The sequence below is a fragment of the Saimiri boliviensis genome, chromosome 19 (assembly GCF_048565385.1).
Source record: "Saimiri boliviensis isolate mSaiBol1 chromosome 19, mSaiBol1.pri, whole genome shotgun sequence".
NCBI classification, from domain to species: domain Eukaryota; kingdom Metazoa; phylum Chordata; class Mammalia; order Primates; family Cebidae; genus Saimiri; species Saimiri boliviensis.
The window spans coordinates 31,372,026-31,392,840 of NC_133467.1; the positions used below are offsets into that span (position 1 = coordinate 31,372,026).

The following is a 20,815-nucleotide window of genomic DNA, read 5'->3' on the forward strand; positions in this document are numbered from 1 at the left end:
TGTTTCTTTTGCTGTGCAGAATCTCTTAAGTTTAATTTGATCCCATTTGTCTATTTTGGCTTTGTTGCCATTGCTTTTGGTGTTTTAATTATGAAGTCTTTGCCTATGCCTATTCCCTGAATGGTTTTGCCTAGGATTTCTTCTAGGGTTTTTATAGTGTTAGGTCTTATGTTTAAATCTTTAATCCAGCTGGAGTTAACTTTTGTATAAGGTGTAAGGAAGGGGTCCAGTTTCACCTTTCTGCACATGGCTACCCAGTTTTCTCACCACCATTTATTAAACAGGAAATCCTTTCCCCACTGCTTGTTTTTTTTTCAGGTTTGTCTAAAATCAGATGGTTGTAGATGTGCAACGTTATTTCCGAGGTCTCTGTTCTGTTCCATTGGTCTATATCTTTGTTTTGGTACCAGTACCATGCTGTTTTGATAACTGTAGCCTTGTAGTATAATTTGAAGTCAGGTAGCATGATGCCTCCAGCTTTGTTTTTTTTTGTTGTTGTTGTTTTTTTGTTTTGTTTTGTTTTGTTTGTTTGTTTTTGCTTAGGATTGACTTGGCTCTTTTTTGGTTCCATATGAAGTTTAAGGTGATTTTTTCCAGTTCTATGAAGAAGGTCAATGGTAGCTTGATGGGAATAACATTGAATCTATAAATTACTTTGGGCAGTATGGCTATTTTCATTATACTGATTCTTCCTAATCATGAGCATGGAATTTTTTCCATCTGTTTGTGTCCTCTCTTATTTTCCTGAGCAGTGGTTTGTGGTTCTCCTTGAAGAGGTCCTTCACGTCCTTTGTTAGTTGTATTCCTAGGTGTTTTACTCTCTTTGTAGCAATTGTGAATGGGTGTTTGCTCATGATTTGGCTCTCTGTTTGTTATTGGTGTATAGGAATACTTGTGATTTTCACACATTGATTTTGTATCCTGAGACTTTGCTGAAGTTGCTTATCATCTTAAGGAGATTTGGGGCTGAGACAATGGGGTCTTCTAAGTATACAATCATGTAATCTGCAAATAGAGACAATTTGACTTCCTCTTTTCCTAATCAAAATACCCCTTATTTCTTTTTCTTGCCTGATTGCTCTGGCTAGAACTTCCAATACCATGCTGAATAGGAATGGTGGGAGAGGGCACCCTTGTCTAGTGCCAGTTTTCAAAGAGAATGCTTCCAGTTTTTGCCCATTCAGTATGATATTGGCTGTGGATTTGTTATAAATAGCTTTTATTATTTTGAGATACGTTCCATCAATACCTAGTTCATTCAGAGTTTTTAGCATAAAGGGCTGTTAAATTCTGTCAAAGGCCTTCTCTGCATCTATTGAGATAACCATGTGTTTTTTGTCTTTGGTTCTGCTTATGTGTTGAATTGCATTTATAGTTTACTGAATGACTACTGAATAAATAATGAAATGAAGGCAGAAATAAAGATGTTCTTTGAAACCAATGAAAATGAACACACAACATACCAGAATCTCTGGGACATATTTAAAGCAGTGTCTAGAGGGAAATTTATAGCACTAAATACCCACATGAGAAGTGAGGAAAGATCTAAAATCAACACTCTATGGTCACAATTAAAAGAATTAGAGGAGCAAGATCAAATTCAAAAGCTAGCAGAAGACAATTTTGATCTCTTGCATCAATTATCTTAGAGTTGAGTAAGGCATGTTTAGAACCCTGGAATTGTCAGGGGTATATTGGGCTTCTTTTGGGCCTTGCTACTCAAAATAAGATCTGTAGAACAGCAGCAGCAGCAGCACCTGGTGCTTTAGACTGTATTGTGTTCCCCCAGAATGCATATGTTGAAGCCTAACTCCTAATTTGATGTTATTTGGAGATGGGGCCTTTGGAAGGTAATTAGATGAGGTTATGAGAATAGGGCCCTCATGATGGAATTAATGCCCTTATAAGAAGAGACATGAGAAACCTGGTGCTCTCTCTCTCTCTCTCTCTCTCTCTCTCTCTCTCTTTTTCTCTGCCATGTGAGAGCACAGCAAGAAGACAGCATCCTATAAACCAGGAAGAGACCCCTCATCAGACCCCAACCATGCCGGCACCCTGATCTCAGACTTCCACCCTCCAGAACTACGAGGAATACATTTCTGGATTTCAAGCCACCCAGTCAGTCTGCTGTATTGTGTTATGGCAGCCTGAGCTGACTAAGACACCTGGGCACCTGTTCGAAGTAAGGAATCTCATACCTTATCCCAGACCTGTTGAATCAGGATCTGTATTTCACAAGATCCTCAAATGATTTGTACACTTGCTATACACACCACTAAAGTCTGAGAAACTCTATTTTGGGGACCTATTTCAAGACAGAGTAAAACCCCCTAAACACTTCAGTTCCAGGAAAAAAGTTTGCCCAGCGTCAAATTCTTCAATATGCTCCAACCAGAAGTACACAATCTCGTACCAGTCGCTGAAAATGCAGTCTACAAGGTCTGCTTTCCCTGCTGATATGGTTTGGCTCTGTCTGATTTTTAACTGGATTCCATCTTTGAGGCCAGAGGTGCTGTGTTAAGATATAAGCAAACGGACAGAAGAGAAGTCCTTCAACAAGTGTTCTTTATTACAGTAAAAACTGTCCCAGCCAACCCCACCCTCAGGTCACACGTTTGTATGTCAAAGAGAACTAACATGAACATGAACTTAAAAGGAGAGAAAATCTTCACTAAGTTAAATCACATGTTTCCTGACTCATTTAAGTCCCCGCATGCAAATTTCTGGTTGTCACAGTATGGGGGGACCACGAGAGCTTCCACTTCCTCTTCAGTGGTCTTCATCAGATTTTCAAGCTCCATAGTGACACTGTTAGGGGATTGAAGGGAAAGAGCACCCGCCGCCCCCGAAACACAAGTCCTGGTAATACTATCATTCTTATTACTAGAGTGGTGTCTAGAACGAGGTAAGGTTGTGTGTGGTGTCATCTTACTCAGGTTTTTAAAATAGACTTTTTATTTATTTATTTATTTATTTATTTATTGAGATAGAGTCTTGCTCTGTCACCTGGGCTGGAGTGCAGTGGCACGATCTCAGCTCACTGCAGCCTCCACCTCCCAGGTTCAAGCAATTCTCATGCCTCAACCTCCCAAGTTGCTGGAATTACAGGCATGTGCTACCAAAATAATTTTCATATTTTTAGTAGAGATAGGGTTTCACCATGTTGGCCAGCCTGGTCTCAAACTCCTGATGTCAAGTGTAAATAGACTTTTTAATGTAGTTTTAGTTTCACAGAAAAACTGACTGGAATTTAATAAATTCCCTGCCCCCACAGTTGCATGGGCACTCCCATGATCAACATTCCACACCAGAGTGGTACATTTGTTACAATTAATCACCCAAAGCTCATAATTTACATCAGGCTTCACCCTGGTACTGTACATCCTATGGGTTTGGAAAAATTTATAATGGCAAGTATCCACATTTATAGCATTTATAGCACCGTACACAGTAGTTCCACTGCCCTAAAAATCCTAAAAATCCACAGTTTTGCTTTTAACCACATACTTACCCTAAGTGAAGCAGCAGCATGACCTAATTCTGCCCAAAAGCAAGAAGGGACAAGACTAAACCGAAGATCTCCAACTTCTAATTTTTTTTTTTTTTTTTTTTTTTTAAGAGGGAGTTTCGCTCTTGTTGCCCAGGCTGGAGTGCAATGGCGCGATCTCGGCTCACCGCAACCTCCGCCTCCTGGGTTCAGGCAATTCTCCTGCCTCAGCCTCCTGAGTAGCTGGGATTACAGGCATGCACCACCATGCCCAGCTAATTTTTTTGTATTTTTAGTAGAGACGGGGTTTCACCATGTTGACCAGGATGGTCTCGATCTCTCGACCTCATGATCCGCCCGCCTCGGCCTCCCAAAGTGCTGGGATTACAGGCTTGAGCCACCGCGCCCGGCTCCAACTTCTAATTTTTATAACCAGTCATTCCCCTTACAGAATACCAGAGTACAGATGGCTATTTCTGAGAAGTGACATCAAGATAGTTTACATATCAGGCTCAATAATACACTCACACAGTGTTGGCTTCAGTGTGCCTTTTGCAGATGGTATTTACCACCTCCAGAAGAAATAGTGTATTTCCTCAGATTGCCTACAAAATGCACAAAATAAAACTCCCAACTTATCTAGCAAAAGTCCCATGAGCTCCAAGGAAAGGGGGGCAATGTTCTATTTATCTTTGTATCACAATGCCTATCGCACAGTAAGTGTGCCCCCAAAACTTGCCGAGAAGAGAGAAGCCAATGCCTTGTCCAGGTTTCCCAGCTCTAAACCAGTACCTTCTCCCACTATTCCACGTATTTAAATCTGGCATTCACTGTTATGAGCAGCTAGGATATCATGTTTGCCCTGCCCTTTATAACAAGGGAAATGGACCCCATTCTCAGTCTAAAAAGAAACCGGGGCGCTGGACAGGGATGACTGTTCTCCAGGATTCACCATGTAGGTGGTCCTTTATTATCTCTCTGGCATCTTCCATGACCAGTGTGTATACTAATGCAGTGGTTTTCCAAAGGCTAACCTGCCTCTACCCCAGCCTTCCTGGCAATTGGAAGAGAATTTCTATCATATGCTTAAAGTAACAAAAAAAGCCAATGGTTACTTTAAGCAAGCTGACTTTCAGTCTGTAGAAGCCATTAAACTATCCCAAACAAAACAACAAAAAAAAAGAGTAACCAAAAAAATTAAAAATAAAAAATTAATAACAAATCACTAAGACCTGGGTCTAAAGATCTTTGTCTCCTCTTCCAGAGCCCGAGCCCCCAGCTCCCCTTCTCGGCTGCATTTCAAAGGCAAAGGCTAAAAAGAAAAAAAGTCACACATGGGCAGCATATGTGATCCCATATAATCACATGTAACGTCATGAAGTCCCAGGAATGATCCTGATAATCCACCAAGCTGAGTCTCTATCTTCAGGGCTATGTGAATTCCTTCCATGGAAAACACGTCCTTTCAGACAAAAGTTGCAAATACCCTTTGCTACATGACAAGTGGTCAGGATTATCACTTTTGCTTGCGGCAAACCTCTAGAGAAAATATGATCTTATCAGTCCAACATTGAGGTCTGACTTTAAATCTATGAACTCCTGAGCTGGTGTTAGAGGAGGAGGTCCCTGAGGTTAACTAGGCTCCTCAAGGGTCCACCAAGCTAAGCTCAACAAGGGCAGGACCATATCCAGTATCTTTACCAGTCAAAGCACTTTAGTATCAGGCTGGGAGCATCATAACCACTAAATAAAGACTAAACTTAAAAGGTGTTTACTGTACTTGTCTATTCAGAACAAGAATAATTTCAGAGGCAGGCTAAGGTAGAAATCTGGTTATAGAATAAGTCACAAGTTGACTCTAAGATGAACTGAAAACAGCAAGTAAAACTAGTCTGCAAGCCTGGTTACAAAAAGAACAAAGTCGTAAAAATGGGAGATGCGGTTTCAAGGGAAGTATTTTTGTTTGTTTTCCCATGAGAAAGACTTGAGTGCAATTTTAAAGGGAGAAGCAAGAATATGATCCCGTTCATGAGCCCCTATTGTATTGTTATTTATTAAATTCATTATTCATTCAATACGTTTTCATTGAGCACCAACTACATGCGAGGAATTGGTTTTGATTCTAGAAATAACTTAGATGAACAAAACCTAATCTCAAGGTGAGTGTGTTCCCCCATCTTGAGTCTTAAACAAACTCCTTAGATTTCCTGAAGAAGGAAATTCCCCGAGGGTGCGTCTGCGCTCTGCCTGAAAACGTGCCACGAAGCCTTGCACTGGGTCACCCGGCCTGTCACCCCTGTAAACTGGGTCGTCCTCCAGGATGGGGCCTCTCTTGCCTTTGCATCTCCAGAGCCTGGCAGAGTATAATGCAGAGGAGAGCAGGAGGAAATCTAGTGAATAGGCCACCTCCATACAGGAATGCTTGTTTGCTTTTAACCTTAGAAGGCTGCTTACATGCTAAGCATTGCGAAAAGTCACAGAGAAGGTCAGGTCGGGGTAAGGCTGGGAGAAGGGCCCCAATCTCTTGAGGATGATTCTAGAGCCTGATTACATGCATTACAGTGACAACAGAGCAATGAACTCTCTACGTATCTAGAACTAAGACACACACTTCAGAAACTTGTTTTAATGAAATGTGATGAGCTGTCACCATGGACTGAAATCTCACCTATCCCCTGAAATTCTTACGGCACTTTCTGTTTTAGAAAGACGGTTTAGAAACCCACTCCTGCCCTAGAGGCCATCCAGCACAAGCTTACTCGGGAGGATGGACCTAGGAAGTAATCTTTCTTTTTTTATCCTGACAACTACACTGGGAAGTTGCTGAGTCCCCACATCCTTGTTTCTCTCTCTTTAGAATCAGGATTCGGAATAAGCAATTTCCTTTTTCATGTTCCAGTTTCTCTCCAACATACCCCGAAGGCCTACAGAGCAATGACGAGCTCACACTGCCCCCTCCTGCCCATTTACTCCCTAGCAAGAAGTATATATTCATTCTTCCCTTGCCCTCTTTTGCTCCCCTTCCTGTAAAAAAAAAAAAAAAGAAAGAAAAGAAAAGAAAAGCAACAGAATGCCCCCACAAAAGTCAAATGTCTTTATTTTATATAAAAAAAAATTTGTACAGTTTTAGTTCCTATGTTTAAGAAAAAAAGCCCTAAAATTGCCATAATGTTTAGATCCACTGCAAACTGTAGAAACAAGCTTTTTATATATTAAAAAAAAATTTACATTTTACAATTTTCTACATGCATGCACAAGGTCTCAGCTCTGTAACCCCCCAAAAAAGAAAAAAAATATCTAGATCCAACAGTGGAAAATTCTACATTTACAATCTCACTTGGAAGAGACTCAAAAAGCCCCCTTCCTTTTGCGCACAGAAGAACAAATCACAACAATCACACACCAGGACTGAATCCATCAGCAGATACTGCCCCGTGGGAAGGGCAGAGGAGGGAGAAGACAGACAGACTGACAGACACCATAGAGGCGCAGGGGAGTTCACCTGGGACCAATGGAGGAGAAGCGAAGCACGAACCCTGGGAAAAAGACTGTCAGCTGAGAAAGTTCCGGAGAGCCCGATGTCTCAACACAGGTGTTGTATCAGGGTTTGCCATTGGAATGCTGAGTGGAGATGGGGAAGAGAAAAAGTTAAGGGCTGACATGGAAGGGGAATGGGATGAAAAGATGAGAGACAAGAGGGAAATGAATGAGGAAAAAAAAAAAAGCACGAAGACTCGTTTAGGAGAAAGGGATGAATGGGGACAGTGGCAGAGTGGCGAGGTAGGTGGAGGACTGAGGCACAGTGACCTGGTGTGGAGCGAGGGAGGGCAAGCATTCCGAGGTGGGGAAGAGGAAGGCCTGCTAGGCACGGTGGGGATGAGCGAGGATGCCATGAGTCACACAACAGAGAGTGCTGGAGAGGCCCAGCCACAGCAGCCCTACGGTGCCAAGGGGGCAAGAGGTGGGCACACCCGCACAGCAGGAGAAGGAGCAGATCCAGCACATGGTGGGACAGACATAGTGGGGAGACGGCTCAGGCGGACTGAGTCAGCCACACACCCCACGGCAGTTCACAGCATGGAGACAACTTCCCACCGAGGGGAAGCAAAGGACGAACAGCCATACATGTGACAATTCATCCTGACATTTTAAAAAAACCACAACAATAATCATCATCGAAGGAGACAAAGATACCACAGTTCTGATGCAAAGGACCCAAATGCTACCATTCTCAGTCACAGCCCTTAGTGCTTAGAGAGAGCGTTGGAGGAAAAAAATTATTATTTAGAAAACGGGAATGAAAAAAATCACAGTGATTAAAAACGTGGCAGGATCTTAAAATAAACACTCCCCAGCCCCTAACCTAGGGCAGCAGCTATGATCCCAAATCCTTTCCCTCGCCCCAGAACCGACCTACTCCTCAGAACACACCACACTCCATCCTGCCCACAAAGGCAATGACCCCAGTCACTATCCAGGCCCTGTTTTTCGGGATAGTGAGGTATTTATGTGACTCAGGAGGGACTCCTCTGACACCAGGTTTTTGAAGAGAAGAAAAGAGACAGACCGCCAGAACAGGACATATTTCACACAGGCCCCAGCCAGAGGCCCTGCCTAAATGAGCTCCACAACCCACCCCTTTGGGAACAAGGTAGCATTGGCCGATGAGCCCCTCTCTAGCATGTGGTGGGTGAACAGGTAAACTTTTGCAGAAAGGACAGCACGAGAAAGCTCCATCATTCCCAGGGCTGCCACTACACAGAGTCCCCGAGGATCTTATGCCAGGATGTGCTCTGCAAGGTAAGTAACAGTGAGTCTTGCAGGGGAAAGAAGGGCCTGTAAAGGGACACTGAGTCACTCAGAGGACTGGCCCAGTCATTCCAGCCATCAGAACGCTCCTCCATGTGGATCCTGGCTGGATGTGTATGGGTACTCCCTAATTCTATTCTCCTTGGCGAAAATGTTTGAGTCAAAGGCTCCAATTTATATGGAAAATATTTATTAGAGGGCCAGCAAATTTTGCTCAAACTGAGATCTAAAATATCAAGAATTTAGATTTGGTGCAAAGACTATGGAAGCTAAAATGGGGTAAGGGGTGAAGTACCTACAAAAGGCAGTAATCCTGGTCCCTCACCGCAATACAGAGGGAGCCGAGCGCCCAGAGCCCAGAGAATCAGGCAGGGAGAGAGGGGGCAGGGACCCTGGAAGGCCAAGGAAAGGAGACCCCTGAGGCAAAGAACTGGACTTAAGGCAGGGGTCGAGGAGGAGCTGCCGGCTCTTCCCCAAAAGAGATGAGGCAACAGGTCTCTGGAGTCGAGAGAAGACAGCAGGACGGGGGTGGCTGGTGACAAAAATAAAAACATTTGTCTAAGACCACAGGGGCTGGGTCAGGGTCTGCAAGCCGCTAAGTCTGTACAGGAGTCTACATACCATCCTTCACTGGGAAGAGTGGGGACGAAGGTGAGGGTAGGGTCAGGGAGCAGGTCAGTGACGGAGTCCCTCCAAAACCTCAGGGATCTGTTCAGCCCCCCTCCTCAGGAGCTGCCTAGGAAAGACACACTGGAAGAAAGGTACCTTCCCTGGTAAAAGTGATCACAGGGGGTTTCCACCCGTTTGCCTATGGTCACGTGACCATAACAAAATCAAAACCATGAGGCGGAGAGTTCTAGGAAAAGGAGGGGATCCTTCTTTGCTTTCAATATGTGTGAAAGCAAATGTTCCCGGCAAGGAGATTCCTAACCGGAGCTGTGTGACAGGAGTATCCCTGGCTCACAACCCAGGGTTTGTTGTGGCTGCGGTGAGGGACAGGAGGGCCAGCTGCGGCCGTGGAGGAGTTTGGCACTATGGCTCTCTGGAGTCACGTCCATGTGCCCAGAGAAACCCCGTTAGGGTCACTGGAGAGAAATGCTACCAGAACTTGGGTTTGTGAGTCGGGGCTCGGGGAAGGGAAGGTCCACTCACAGGGCCCTGTGCCCTTTCAGGAGAGAGTGTAGTCTGGGGAAAGACTAGGGAAAGAAGACGGGGAGAGGCACTGATTCCTGCAGGCCTGGAGTAATACAAAAGTTGTTGGGGTGGTCCTTCCCAGGCACTGTGGACAGCAGGATGGTCTCTCCAGGTTCACGTGGGGTAAAATAAGGAAGAGGCGAGGAGAGAAGGTGGGGGTAAGTCAATTCAAGTAAAAAAAAAAAAAAAAAAAAAAACAAGAGCAAAAAGAAGGGTGGCAGGAATGTGGCTGGGCCTGAGAACCAAGCCCCCTCCCACCCCCTCAGGAGCCCCCCTAGAGCCTCCCACTCCCCCTGCTGTTGCACAGTCACACTGAGGTCTCAGACTGCAGCCTCATGACAAACTTGTGCGACTTGGGATCCACAAATTCCTCAGAGAGTTTGAAGAATGGGACCTTCTTGGTGCTGACCACCAGGCTAAAGTCCTGGCGTTTTAAGAGGAAAACGATGCCATCCTTGAGCCCGTTGGTCACCGGCTCCTCGCTCACCAGTGTCCACTGTTTGGCCAGCCAGCGTTCCTTGTGGTACTGGATGGTAGGCCCGGCCGCCAAGTATCGCTCCAAGAAGGCCTGAAGAGGAAAGAACAGGCTACGTAAGAATCTCCGTCACCCACCCACTATCCGTCATCCTGTGGCGCATAGTCTCCAAAAGCAACAGGGACATCCCTGAGCTCACTCTATGCAGATGACCTAGAACGTCACAATGTTACAGTAGGAAGGGGCCTGAGATCATCTGCTTCAGACCCTCATTTTATAAACGAGGAAGCTGGAGTGCACAGCGGGGTGTGTTCATCAGGCAGGACTCAACGCGGCTCCCAGGACCCCCACCTTCTGCTCTTCTCCCTGCACCAGGCCATGACCTGGGCAAGCCCTCCCTCATTCTTCCTTCCTTCCCACACAGCTTGTATGATTTGTGCCAAGCAGGTGTGCACCAGGAGGGAGCCAGAGGTGTTAAAGTGCAACATCTTTAGTTACCTGTTCACCAAGGGTAGCTCAGGGAAAGCAATTCTAGGAAGCTGGCAACAGAGCTGGGGGTGGGCAATGGCTCAAAATGAGCACAAAGCCAAGATCAGCTAGCGGAGGTGAAGAGCGTCACGGGGGTAAAGATGGGCTTTCGGCTCTGGTAATTCCAGACCCTCATAGAGATGAGAACTAAGTCTCAGCCATCCCCAAAATGGTCCTGAAGACCCCCCTTCTCCTCATCCACCTAAGGACTTCACCCCACGCAGATGCGGCAGATAGAATAGGAATGCGGGAGAGGATTATAAAAAGGAAGTGGAGAGGGGAGAGAAATGGGGTGGACAGTGAGGAAACAAGTGAGAGAATAAGGGAAATCAAAGGTGGGAGGGAAGAGCTGGGGAGGGAGGAAGGATGCTGGCAGCAGGCCAGGCCCACCTTGGGCGTCATGTCGTGTGTGATGCAGAATTCAAGGTGCTGCAGGATGCTCTCCATGGTGTGGTAGGGCTGCTGCTTGGTGGTCCGAAGGTACTTCTGCATGGCACGGGCCATGGATGCAAAGATGGCTTGGGCTGCCTCCCGGGGGTCCATCACCTCCCTGGGGTTCTTCTGCTCCTCTTCTTGCAGCCGCTTAATGTGAGTAAAGGCCTCCTCCACTGCCACTACGAGCCTAGGGGACAGGAGGGGTCTGGGCCAGATGCCCGCCTCTCTTTTCCCTCACCCACCCCTCTCCCCTAGCTCCAACACTCCAGCAGCCTGAACGAAGTCAGGCCTTTGTGCTCACCCAAAGCAATGCAGAGCCAGGGGCAATAGTATCTTTCTCCCATTGGGAACAGGAAACAGCCACAGAGCTCAGTGGGCCCAGCCCAGGGACTGAGGGCAAATTTAGTGTCAAACCCAGAGAGACAACTAGGAACTGTGCTATGGGAAAGACCAAGCATTCCATCAAACTGTAAGGAAAACCTCCTTTAATAAGACCCCCAAATCATACTTCATTGGGTCAATAATTCATAGACGTGATTACATCAAAATGACAGATTTCTATTCAACCATGATAGCATGGACAACATTAACTGACATCTGATGAAGTTGGAGAAAATAGACATATCTAGAACCCACAAGGGATTCATAGCTAGAACACGCAAAGAATTTGCTACAATTTCTGTCAAGAAGAAAAAGGTAGGAAACCGAGAGAAAATAGGGCAAGGGAGGGGAACAGAAAATTCACAAGAGGACTGAAAGGCTAAAAAATATACAAAGTAGTTACTGGCTAGCAATTAGAGAGCTGCAAATGAAAATGTTAATAAGATCCTATTTATCCATCAAAATGGAAAAAAGAAGATAACTATAATCCAAATATTGGATAGAATGTTGGGAGTATTCCATGAACTACTGTGCAGCAAAAAGGTGCAACAAACTCAATGTACAGACAATATGGATGAATCTCAAAAACATGGCGTTAAGGAGGAAGCAGGAAAAAGAGGTCTGTTTACATTAAAAGCATACAGATGGCCAGGCGTGGTGGCTCATGCCTGTAATTCCAGCACTTTGGGAGGGCGAGATGGGCAGATCACCTGAGGTTAAGAGTTCGAGACCAGCCTGGCCAACATGGTGAAACTCCACTTCTACTAAAAATGCAAAAATTAGCTGGGCATGGTGGTACCCATCTGTAATCCCAGCTACTGGGGAGGCTGAGGCAGGAGAATCACTTGAACCCAGAAGGCGGAGGTTGCAGTGAGCTGAGATCGCGCCACTTCACTCCAGCCTGGGCAACAGAGCCAGGCTCCATACCAAAAAAACAAAAGCATGCCGACACACACACCAACACCAACAAAAATGACTATACTAACATTAACTTTGCATAAGGATACGTGTAGGTTTTAAGGAAATCAAACACACTCAACTGGATGCCTAAAATGTGGGGCTGGAATGAAAGAAGAAACTGGAAGAAAAGAGAAAACAGAATAAAGAACCATGAGGAACCCTATAATGACAATATGTTAGAAGCTGAAAAGAGCAATTAATGCAATTCTCTGCACTTCGAGTCCAAAAACCAAACCAAAACCCCCCCGCCGGCCTAAAAGCAGGACCAGCCTGAAGTGACGGAGGAAGAAGGTGAGGCCTGCAGCCTAATACACAGGAACCCAGGAGACCAGGAACTTCAGTCACTTCAAACGGGAGTCTGGGCACGCAGCTGTGGATCTGTGTACGTCTATCACTTCTTTATTCTCTTGTTTCCCCTGCATTTCTCAGTAAATTCCTTTTGAAAAGATCCTTTTATCTCAGGTAAACAAAGGAGAAAGCTCGCTCCTGGTTACAAGCAAGCTAATGGGGAAAGGAAAGAGTCTATGCGCCAAAAGTAGCGGTGGCAGCACACGAAATTCAATGACCCTGGTCAGGGCAGAAGGTAAAGGGGTCGGGACATCGCTGGTTTCCTTCTCATGAGGGCCATTTCCAAGACAATTAGAGATAGGCTGGAATGCCGCAGAAATGGAATTGGTGATCTTTGTTCTACTACAGGGGATGCCAGCCTCCTATGGGAACAGGGTAAGGGCTACCTCTTGCCCTTGAAGCCTGGAGATCATGTGGAAGATGGGGCAGAGGGCAGGTGCATGGTCAAGTCCCGAGGCCCTCTGCTCCTCCCTCAGGGAACTCCCGACAGACCAAGACCAGACCCGGCAGAGTAGGCATCAGGTAAGATTCTTCAGGGTTGACTACATCCATGTAATAATATGAACAGGGAAAGGAAGAAGCGAAGAGGGCATTTAAGAATTTACCAAAATGTAGGCACTAGATCCTCATGTTTTGAAGGCAACAAAAGCACCATCTGGTGAGTGCCCTCAAGATCTACTGGCAGGAAGGCTAGTCCAGCCTGAGTCTCCGCTGTTGCAGGTAAAGCTCGCTTCCTTTTATTGGGTCCCTACCCCACGATAGTAGGCAGAATTCAAAGATACCCCCCACTTCTACCAGACTCCCATCCCCTCATTAGACAACCATCTTAGTACGTTTTGCAAATGTAATTAATGTGCCAAGTCAGTGGCCTCCAAACAAGTCTGTCCTGTTGGGCCTGATCTAACAGGAGCTCTTTAAAATCAGAGTTATCTCCAGCTGGTGGCAGAAGTCAGAGACCTGTTTCTGCTGGGAAGAAAAGCGCCACTGCCATCGTGTAAACTGCCTATGAGGCCATGTGACAAGGAACTGAATTTTCCCCACAATAATGAGCTTGAAAGAGAAAGCATAGGCTCAGATGAGAGTCCTCTTGATTTCAGCCTCGGCCAGCCTGCACCTGACCATGGAACTGGGAGATCATAAATGTGTGCTATTTCACAGCTGCTACGTTTATGGTCACCTGTTAGGGCAGCAATGGAAAACAGATACACACACCCCACTCATGTCATGATTGCTCTATATTTCCAACAGTTACAGAAGTTCCGTGGTCTTCCTCTCCCAGTTCACCCCACAAGCACCTCTCCTCCTCCTCCTCTCTCCCCCAGGGACCCACCTGGCCCTCCTCTTGCGCACCCTTCGCTCGTGCTCAGCCTCCTCGTAGTAGTACTCATTGTGACTGTTGTCCCGCCTCCGAGCTGCCGCTGCGATCACAGCCCGAGACTGGCCAGTGGAGTTGTTGGTGCTGTTTTCTGCACAGGAACAGGATAGAGGGGATGGTCACATCAGAGGGTGGCCTTTCTTCCCACTCCAGGAGCTCTGGAGACAGCAGCCTGGCATGTCCAGAAGAAGCTGTTCCCACCACCCAGCAACACCTCCCAATCCCAACCCTCCTGGCCACCTCTGGGAGAGGACACAGGAAAGCAACAGTGAAGGCACTGGGAGCGCAGGAGTCCTGCGGGTGTTCCTTCCCAGTGCGGGAGGTTCTGCAGCTCCGAGAGCCAAAAGGCTCAGACCAGGGCTGATGAGAGACACAGAGGAGCCAGATCAGGGACACGCCATAGCATAAAGCAACAGCAAGTAGGATGAGCAGCTAAGATCAGCCACCCGGAGTCAAGGGAAGTGACTGAACAGAAGCGGCTGGAACATAGGCTAAGGAAAGGAAAAAGCAAGGGACAAAGAGAGAGGTGGTAACTTGGAGTCCTGCTTGGGAAGAAACAGGGAAGGGCAGAGGAGCAGGGCTGCTCACCCTCTCCGAGGGAATACACCTTGAAGCCAGACACTTTCTTGGCCAAGACGGACTTGGGCGGGTTGAGGAGGGCAGGGTTGTAGACAGGGAAGTCATGGTAATACTTCTCCAGGATCCACACGGCCACGCGCTGGATGCTGTGGGGGAGACGGCAGGAGGGGGCGGGAGAAGGGACAGACAAGGGGCACAGGGGAAGGGACACATTAGGGCAGGTTGGCGGGGCAGGAGAGGACGCAGGACGGGACAAGCTGCTTCCAAGCAGGCTGGCTCCGGGCCTGAGGTCTGCTTACCAGGCTCCCAAGCCTTTCCCAGGGCTGGGCCTGCTAGTCCCTCCCTGCTGTGCCGAAGCCCAGCAGAGAAAGGGCATTGGGTCTGGGTCCCCAGCCAAAGGTCACCTCATTCCCATCCAGCATTCCCCCAAGAGTCTCTACAGGACCCAGGACGCGCCGCTGATACTCTGTGCGGCCTCAAGGGGTAGCTTGTGTACTGGGAGCTGAAGAATTCTCCTTATCTCTTTCTCTGGGGGTCCCTCCTCTGGCCAGGTCACTTCACAGGCCACTCTCTAAGTGCTCACAAGAAGCTGTACCTCCCGGAAAGGACTAGAAAAGGGATTCCAAAAAGCCCCTGTTTGTGACCCCCACCCCCCAATATCTCTCCCCTTTGGTCCATCCCCTTCTAATATTCCCTACCTCTAAATGCCTGCTCATTCCCAACTCATAACTCCCAACTGATCTTGCCGCACCACTGTGAACCTGCCATGAAGCAGCAAACATCGGTGAAAACCTACCTGGTGCAAAGTACGCAACTTCCTCCCCCACAGCCCTCCAAGCCCATCACCGCCAGCCCAGCATCACGCCCTCCCACCCTGGCAGTCACTCCACATCCTCTCCTCCCTTTCCCCCCCAACCCTTCTCCCGCCGTGGGCTAGTACCTGAGGTGGCCAACGTTGTAGAAGCGGCTGGCGCCATCGGTGGAGCGCACGACCTTAAGCGTGAACTGAGGCTGGAGCTGGCGCAGCTCCAGCAGGACCACGGCCAGGTAGTGCACGAAAAGGAGGGCGTCCACCAGCGACACGGCGAACTGCACCACGCCCTGGTAGCTGCGCTCCCTGGCATCCAGGATGCGCACACCGTAGAAGAGCCAGTAGGAGACCACGAGCAGGAAGACCAGCACCATGAGCAGCGCACGCAGCACAAAGACGCGGGGCAGCGAGGCCTTGGGCCGGCGGAAGAACAGAGCCCAGCTGCCCAGCAGCAGGATGAGCAGCTTGAAGGCCACGGAGATGAAGAGGCCCTCGCAGGCCGTCCCGCAGGGCTCCAGCTCCTCCCGCCACAGCAGTGGGGGCAGCAGCAGGAAGGCCAGCGGTGTGAGGAAAGAAAGCAGCGCCAGGGTGGCCCCCACCGCCACGCCCAGGTGACGGGAGCAGTCCAGCGGGACGCTGTCCTCCATGTCCTTGGCGATGCGCGTGAGGTCATCATGGGAGATGCTGTGCTCTGAGGTGCCTGTCACCACTGTGGTCGTTTCCCCCCAGTTGTCATCCTACAGGCAGAAGGGGGCCGGCCACACAATAAGGAGGAAAGGATAAGAGGAAGAGGCGGGGAACAGGAGAGAGGGTGAGGGGAACGGAGACAGAGAGGAACGCATGGGGAAGGAGAAGGCAGAAAGAAGAGAGTCATCAACAAATAGGCAACCATCGAAGTATGTGCTGAGCAGTCTGGCTTCTGCAGATAGCCGAGTCCAAGACCCGAGCCCTCGGGGAGCTGGACACCGGTCAGTGAGAGAGAAAAAACCACACGTGCAGCCACGACCCTCAGAGCAGACGGCACAGGACATCTGGGGGAGCTGCTCAGGCAGTGACTAGGATCCAGGGGCAACCTCGCCAAGCAAAGCAGGCAGGCTTCCAGAAATGGGGGGACCTGAGGTGATCCTCATTAGAATCACTTAGGGAGGTTGGAAAATAATGTTAATTGTTGGAGAGTGTGATCTGTTTAAAAAAAAAAAAAAAAAAGCTCCCCAGATGATTCTAGTGGTCATCCAAGATTGAGAACTGCTGAACCTAATTCTCCTTAAGGACTGGCTACTCAAAATGTGATCTATGGACCAACGGTGTGGCCATCAATCACCCAGAAGCTCGTTAGAAAGGCGGAACCTCAGTCCCACCGGACATTTACTGAACCAGAGTCTGCATTTTAACAAGTTCCACATGAATCACTCACACGTTAACATTAATTCTAGAATCCTATCTAAGTTCCTTCCAGCATGCCATGATTTCAGCAGAAGCTAGAGGAGGAACCTTTGGGGCGGGAATGGCATGAACTGAGGCAGCCAAGCGCTATGAGAGCAGAGGATCCACTAGCTGCAGCACAGGAAGGTGTGGCAGAGAGGAGCCAGGCGGGGCTTGTGCGGGTCGTGCTGCAGTGCAGGGCTAAGCAATAAGCACCTGTTCTCCAGGCACGGAGAGTCACCGCGTTTCCAACTAAGGGAGTCACCTGACCAAGGTAGCACAGAGAGGACCCCAGGGGTAAAGAGGTGAACGTGAAGGACACCGTGCAGACTCAGGGCCACCCTGGGTCTCTGGTCTGCAAGGCCATCTCTGCTGAGCCATCTAAATGTCCACAGCACAGAGGCTGCCTGTCCCTGGAGGCAAGAAGGTGGCCAGGCTGAGGTCTCCAGGTGCCCCTGTAAGTGCGGTCTAAGTGTTCTGCTCAAGCCATTTCTCTGCAGTGGCTGGAGGCCATCCCACAGAGGAGTCACAAGACCACCAGTGGCCTTCAGCGCCCACACCCTTCACTCCTGGGACAGCCTGGGGATACGGAGACACATCCTGACACCCAGGACGTTCAGGCTACAGGACTGAGGCAGCCCGGGAGCACCGGTGATCAGGGATATTGGGGAAGCTCCTCTCCATAGGCTGGGTAACAGGTCTGACGTGAAGATAGAATGTGGACAAACTGACTCCTTTCAGCTCAAGGCCCTGGGTCTGTTCCCCACCCTCTGACCCCCAGGCATACTGCCCACCGCTCCAAGGACCAAGGGCTTGGATCTCCTCCCCGATAGCAGGCGAGCTGGTCATGTCTCAGGGTCACGTCTCGAGGTCACTTCAAGAACTCAGGAGGCCAGGCCCGGCCCCAGGGAGAAGGGATCGGGAGAGAGGGAAAGAGGACGTTTCCTTCAGGTATGGACCTGCTCCCAAGGCCCAGGAACCGCCAGTGTCAGCCACAGAGCTTTCTTCCGAGGAAAAAGGATCTGGGAGTCTCCAGCCCCAAAGATGCCCCCAAGAGGAATGAGACCTGGGCAACCCCACTGTCATCACCTCAATCCTGCCTCTGCCCTGTTCCAGGACTGTGCTCCGCCCACTGTCCTCCCTACCAGGTGAGCACAGCAGGTGACAGATTAGAACAGAAAACCTTCTCACCCCTGTCCTGGAGAACTCTTTCCCGGGGTCCCTGCGCCATCCCTCAGCCTCACCTCTTCTCCCTCCGGCTTTCTCCATTTACTCTTCCCATCCTCCTTCCCCAAGACCCAGGTAATGCCATTCTACAGGCTGACACCAGAGGGCACAGACTGCCCACACCTCGAGGCTCCAGGAAAGCTCCACTTTGCCCACAATACACCTCAGGCCTAGCCACCGCCACCGCTCTCCTGCTCCAGACTCCCGGCGGGCCTGACTGGCTGGCCGCAGCTCCAGAGGCAGCCCAGTCACCCCCGACCCTCCGGAGATAAGGAGAGGCTGCTCTTTCCAGAGGGATCTCGATACTGAAATTCCTGAAGGTCCTACCTTAAGACACTAAGCCAAGCTAAGTAGAACACAAGCCACACTCCCCGATCTGGCGGCTGAGACCAGGTTTCCAAGCCCTTCCCTGCTCCATGGAGCCTCCGGCTCCTCAGGAACACCCTGAACATGCCTGGCCTGGACCAGCGCATCCCCAGTGCTCACCCGCTCATCGCCTCGTGTGGATTCATTGTCCAGCAGGGGCTCGCCGGGAGCCTGGATTGTCACCGACTTGTCCCCTCGACTCCCATCTCGACTCTTAGAGCGGTGTCGGTCCCGGCGGTCCCTGAGGCGAGAAGCCAGAAGAGGCACAGAAAGTCCAGTGCTGGACCAGGGTCTTCTGGGCAGCCACCCCACCCCGCCACCCCGCCACCCCTGCACTTGCCCACCTCTTAATGGCCCCCCGACCCTCCCTCTGCCACCCACGTCACCCTGCATGCCTGCCCACCTGTGCTTGCGGGAGCTGCGGGAGTGGCCCGACTTGTAGGAGTATCCCGAGTACTGGGACTCGGTGTCCATGGCGTCTGAACGCCGCGCCTTGTAGCGCTCCAGGGCCGCAGGCTGGGGCCTCTTGGGGGGCCCCACAGCCGCCTCCTTCAGCACCGGCTTCTTCAGGCCAAGAGGCACCTTCAGGAAGTCAACTGTCACCCTGAGGGACTCTATTTTGCTGGACGGGTGGGCTTGTCTCAGAGAAAATCCAGCGACGCTCCTGGTGGGAGGAAGTAGCTGGTTAGAGGTGGCTCGAGCTCCCGATGGGATCAGGGCAGAGGAAGACAGTCCCCTCACGACAGCCACAGGAGGCTCAGATGAGCCCCGCCGTGGCCTAAGAATATCTCCGCCCAGGCTCCTGCTGTCCACTGGGCCCACTTCCTCCTGCCCTGCTCTAGAAAGAGCCCTACCGGGCTGTGCCAAGGACACAGGCGCGGGAGGAAGACGGCCAGCAAAGGCTCCCAGGGCAGTAAGGCCCACCCAGAACCACCCAAACCCGAGCCCTCTGGAAGGGAGGGGCAGGGCAGTGCTTCCCTATTCGCAGCCAGGAAAACCGAGGCGTGAAGAGGGCAGGCTCTGGCCAGGCCAACAGGCTACAACAGTGGAGACCTCAGAGAGCAGAAGGGAGCTGGCTTCTGTCCGGAGGCTATCCAAGGCCTCTCCTCCACGCGCCACAGCGCCTCCCCTCACTCACACTTTCTGAGTGTGCCACAGCCGGCTGCTTCCCTTGGCACCATCTCCCCAGCATCTACTTCAAACACACCCAGGATTACAGGTAAGATCAGGTTGGCAGCTTCCTTGAGGCTGTGTGTCTGTGTGTGTGTGTGTGTGTGTGTGTGTGTGTGTGTGTGCAAGCACCCACACATATGCATACCCCCGGGTGGCGGAGAGGGGTGAAAACTATGGATAATATGGTGGGAGGTGGGAGGAGAAGACAAGTTTCCACTTGCCTAAGTTCTGAAATAGGCAAGGCACAAGTTTATCTGCCTACTTGTAGGCTTAGCTTTCTACCATACCTTCTGATTCTGCAGAAGAGAATGACCTCTCCCCTCTCTAACTCCCACCCAAATCCTGCTCATTCTTCAGAGCCCAGTTCCACCCCTCACAGGAGCCCCCACCTGCTCTAGAACCCAATGTTATCTTCCCCTCTGAGCCAGACTTCACCAGCAATCCTCACCACGCACTGAGCCACCAACAGTCCTCACCACGCACTGAGCCACCAACAGTCCTCACCACGCACTGAGCCACCAACAGTCCTCACCACGCACTGAGCCACCAGCAGTCCTCACCACGCACTGAGCCACCAGCAGTCCTCACCACGCACTGAGCCACCAGCAGTCCTCACCAGGCACTGAGCCACCAGCAGTCCTCACCAGGCACTGAGCCACCAGCAGTTCTCACCAAGCACTGAGCCACCAGCAGTCCTCACCAGGCACTGAGCCACCAGCAGTCCTCACCACGCACTGAGCCACCAGCAGTCCTCACCACGCACTGAGCCACCAGCAGTCCTCACCACGCACTGAGCCACCAGCAGTCCTCACCAGGCACTGAGCCACCAGCAGTCCTCACCACGCACTGAGCCACCAGCAGTCCTCACCACGCACTGAGCCACCAGCAGTCCTCACCACGCACTGAGCCACCAGCAGTCCTCACCAGGCACTGAGCCACCAGCAGTCCTCACCAGGCACTGAGCCACCAGCAGTCCTCACCAGGCACTGAGCCACCAGCAGTCCTCGCCAGGCACTGAGCACTCACTTGCTACCGTCAGTCATTATCTTACCAAATCCCGTTTGCGCACCTTCTATGAACCGTGCATTCCACTAGGTGTAAAGTGGTGTGACAGACCCTGAGTTCACAGTCTAGCAGGGAAGGGCCACACCAAACAAGCAAGCAGATAAATATAAACGACCAGTTGCAGACATGATGGAAGGGTGAACAGGAAACTCAGAGACACCATGTGGAATAAGAGCTACT

General features: G+C 50.0%; 1 protein-coding gene across 1 annotated transcript in view; it reads right to left on the reverse strand.

Moving 5' to 3' along the window:
* Positions 1–6,564: 6,564 nt before the first annotated feature.
* The window catches only part of VANGL2 (VANGL planar cell polarity protein 2), a 30,559-nt gene continuing 16,308 nt past the window's right edge, over positions 6,565–20,815 (reverse strand). Inside the window, exons 2-8 of the mRNA XM_039459810.2 lie at positions 18,801–19,061; positions 18,518–18,638; positions 15,512–16,119; positions 14,581–14,717; positions 13,948–14,083; positions 10,884–11,115; positions 6,565–10,058 (exon numbers count right to left, since the gene is read on the reverse strand). Of these exons, the coding sequence (XP_039315744.1) occupies positions 9,798–10,058; positions 10,884–11,115; positions 13,948–14,083; positions 14,581–14,717; positions 15,512–16,119; positions 18,518–18,638; positions 18,801–18,871 (1,566 nt within the window). The 5' untranslated portion in view covers positions 18,872–19,061 and the 3' untranslated portion in view covers positions 6,565–9,797. The remainder of the gene's footprint in view (positions 10,059–10,883; positions 11,116–13,947; positions 14,084–14,580; positions 14,718–15,511; positions 16,120–18,517; positions 18,639–18,800; positions 19,062–20,815) is intronic.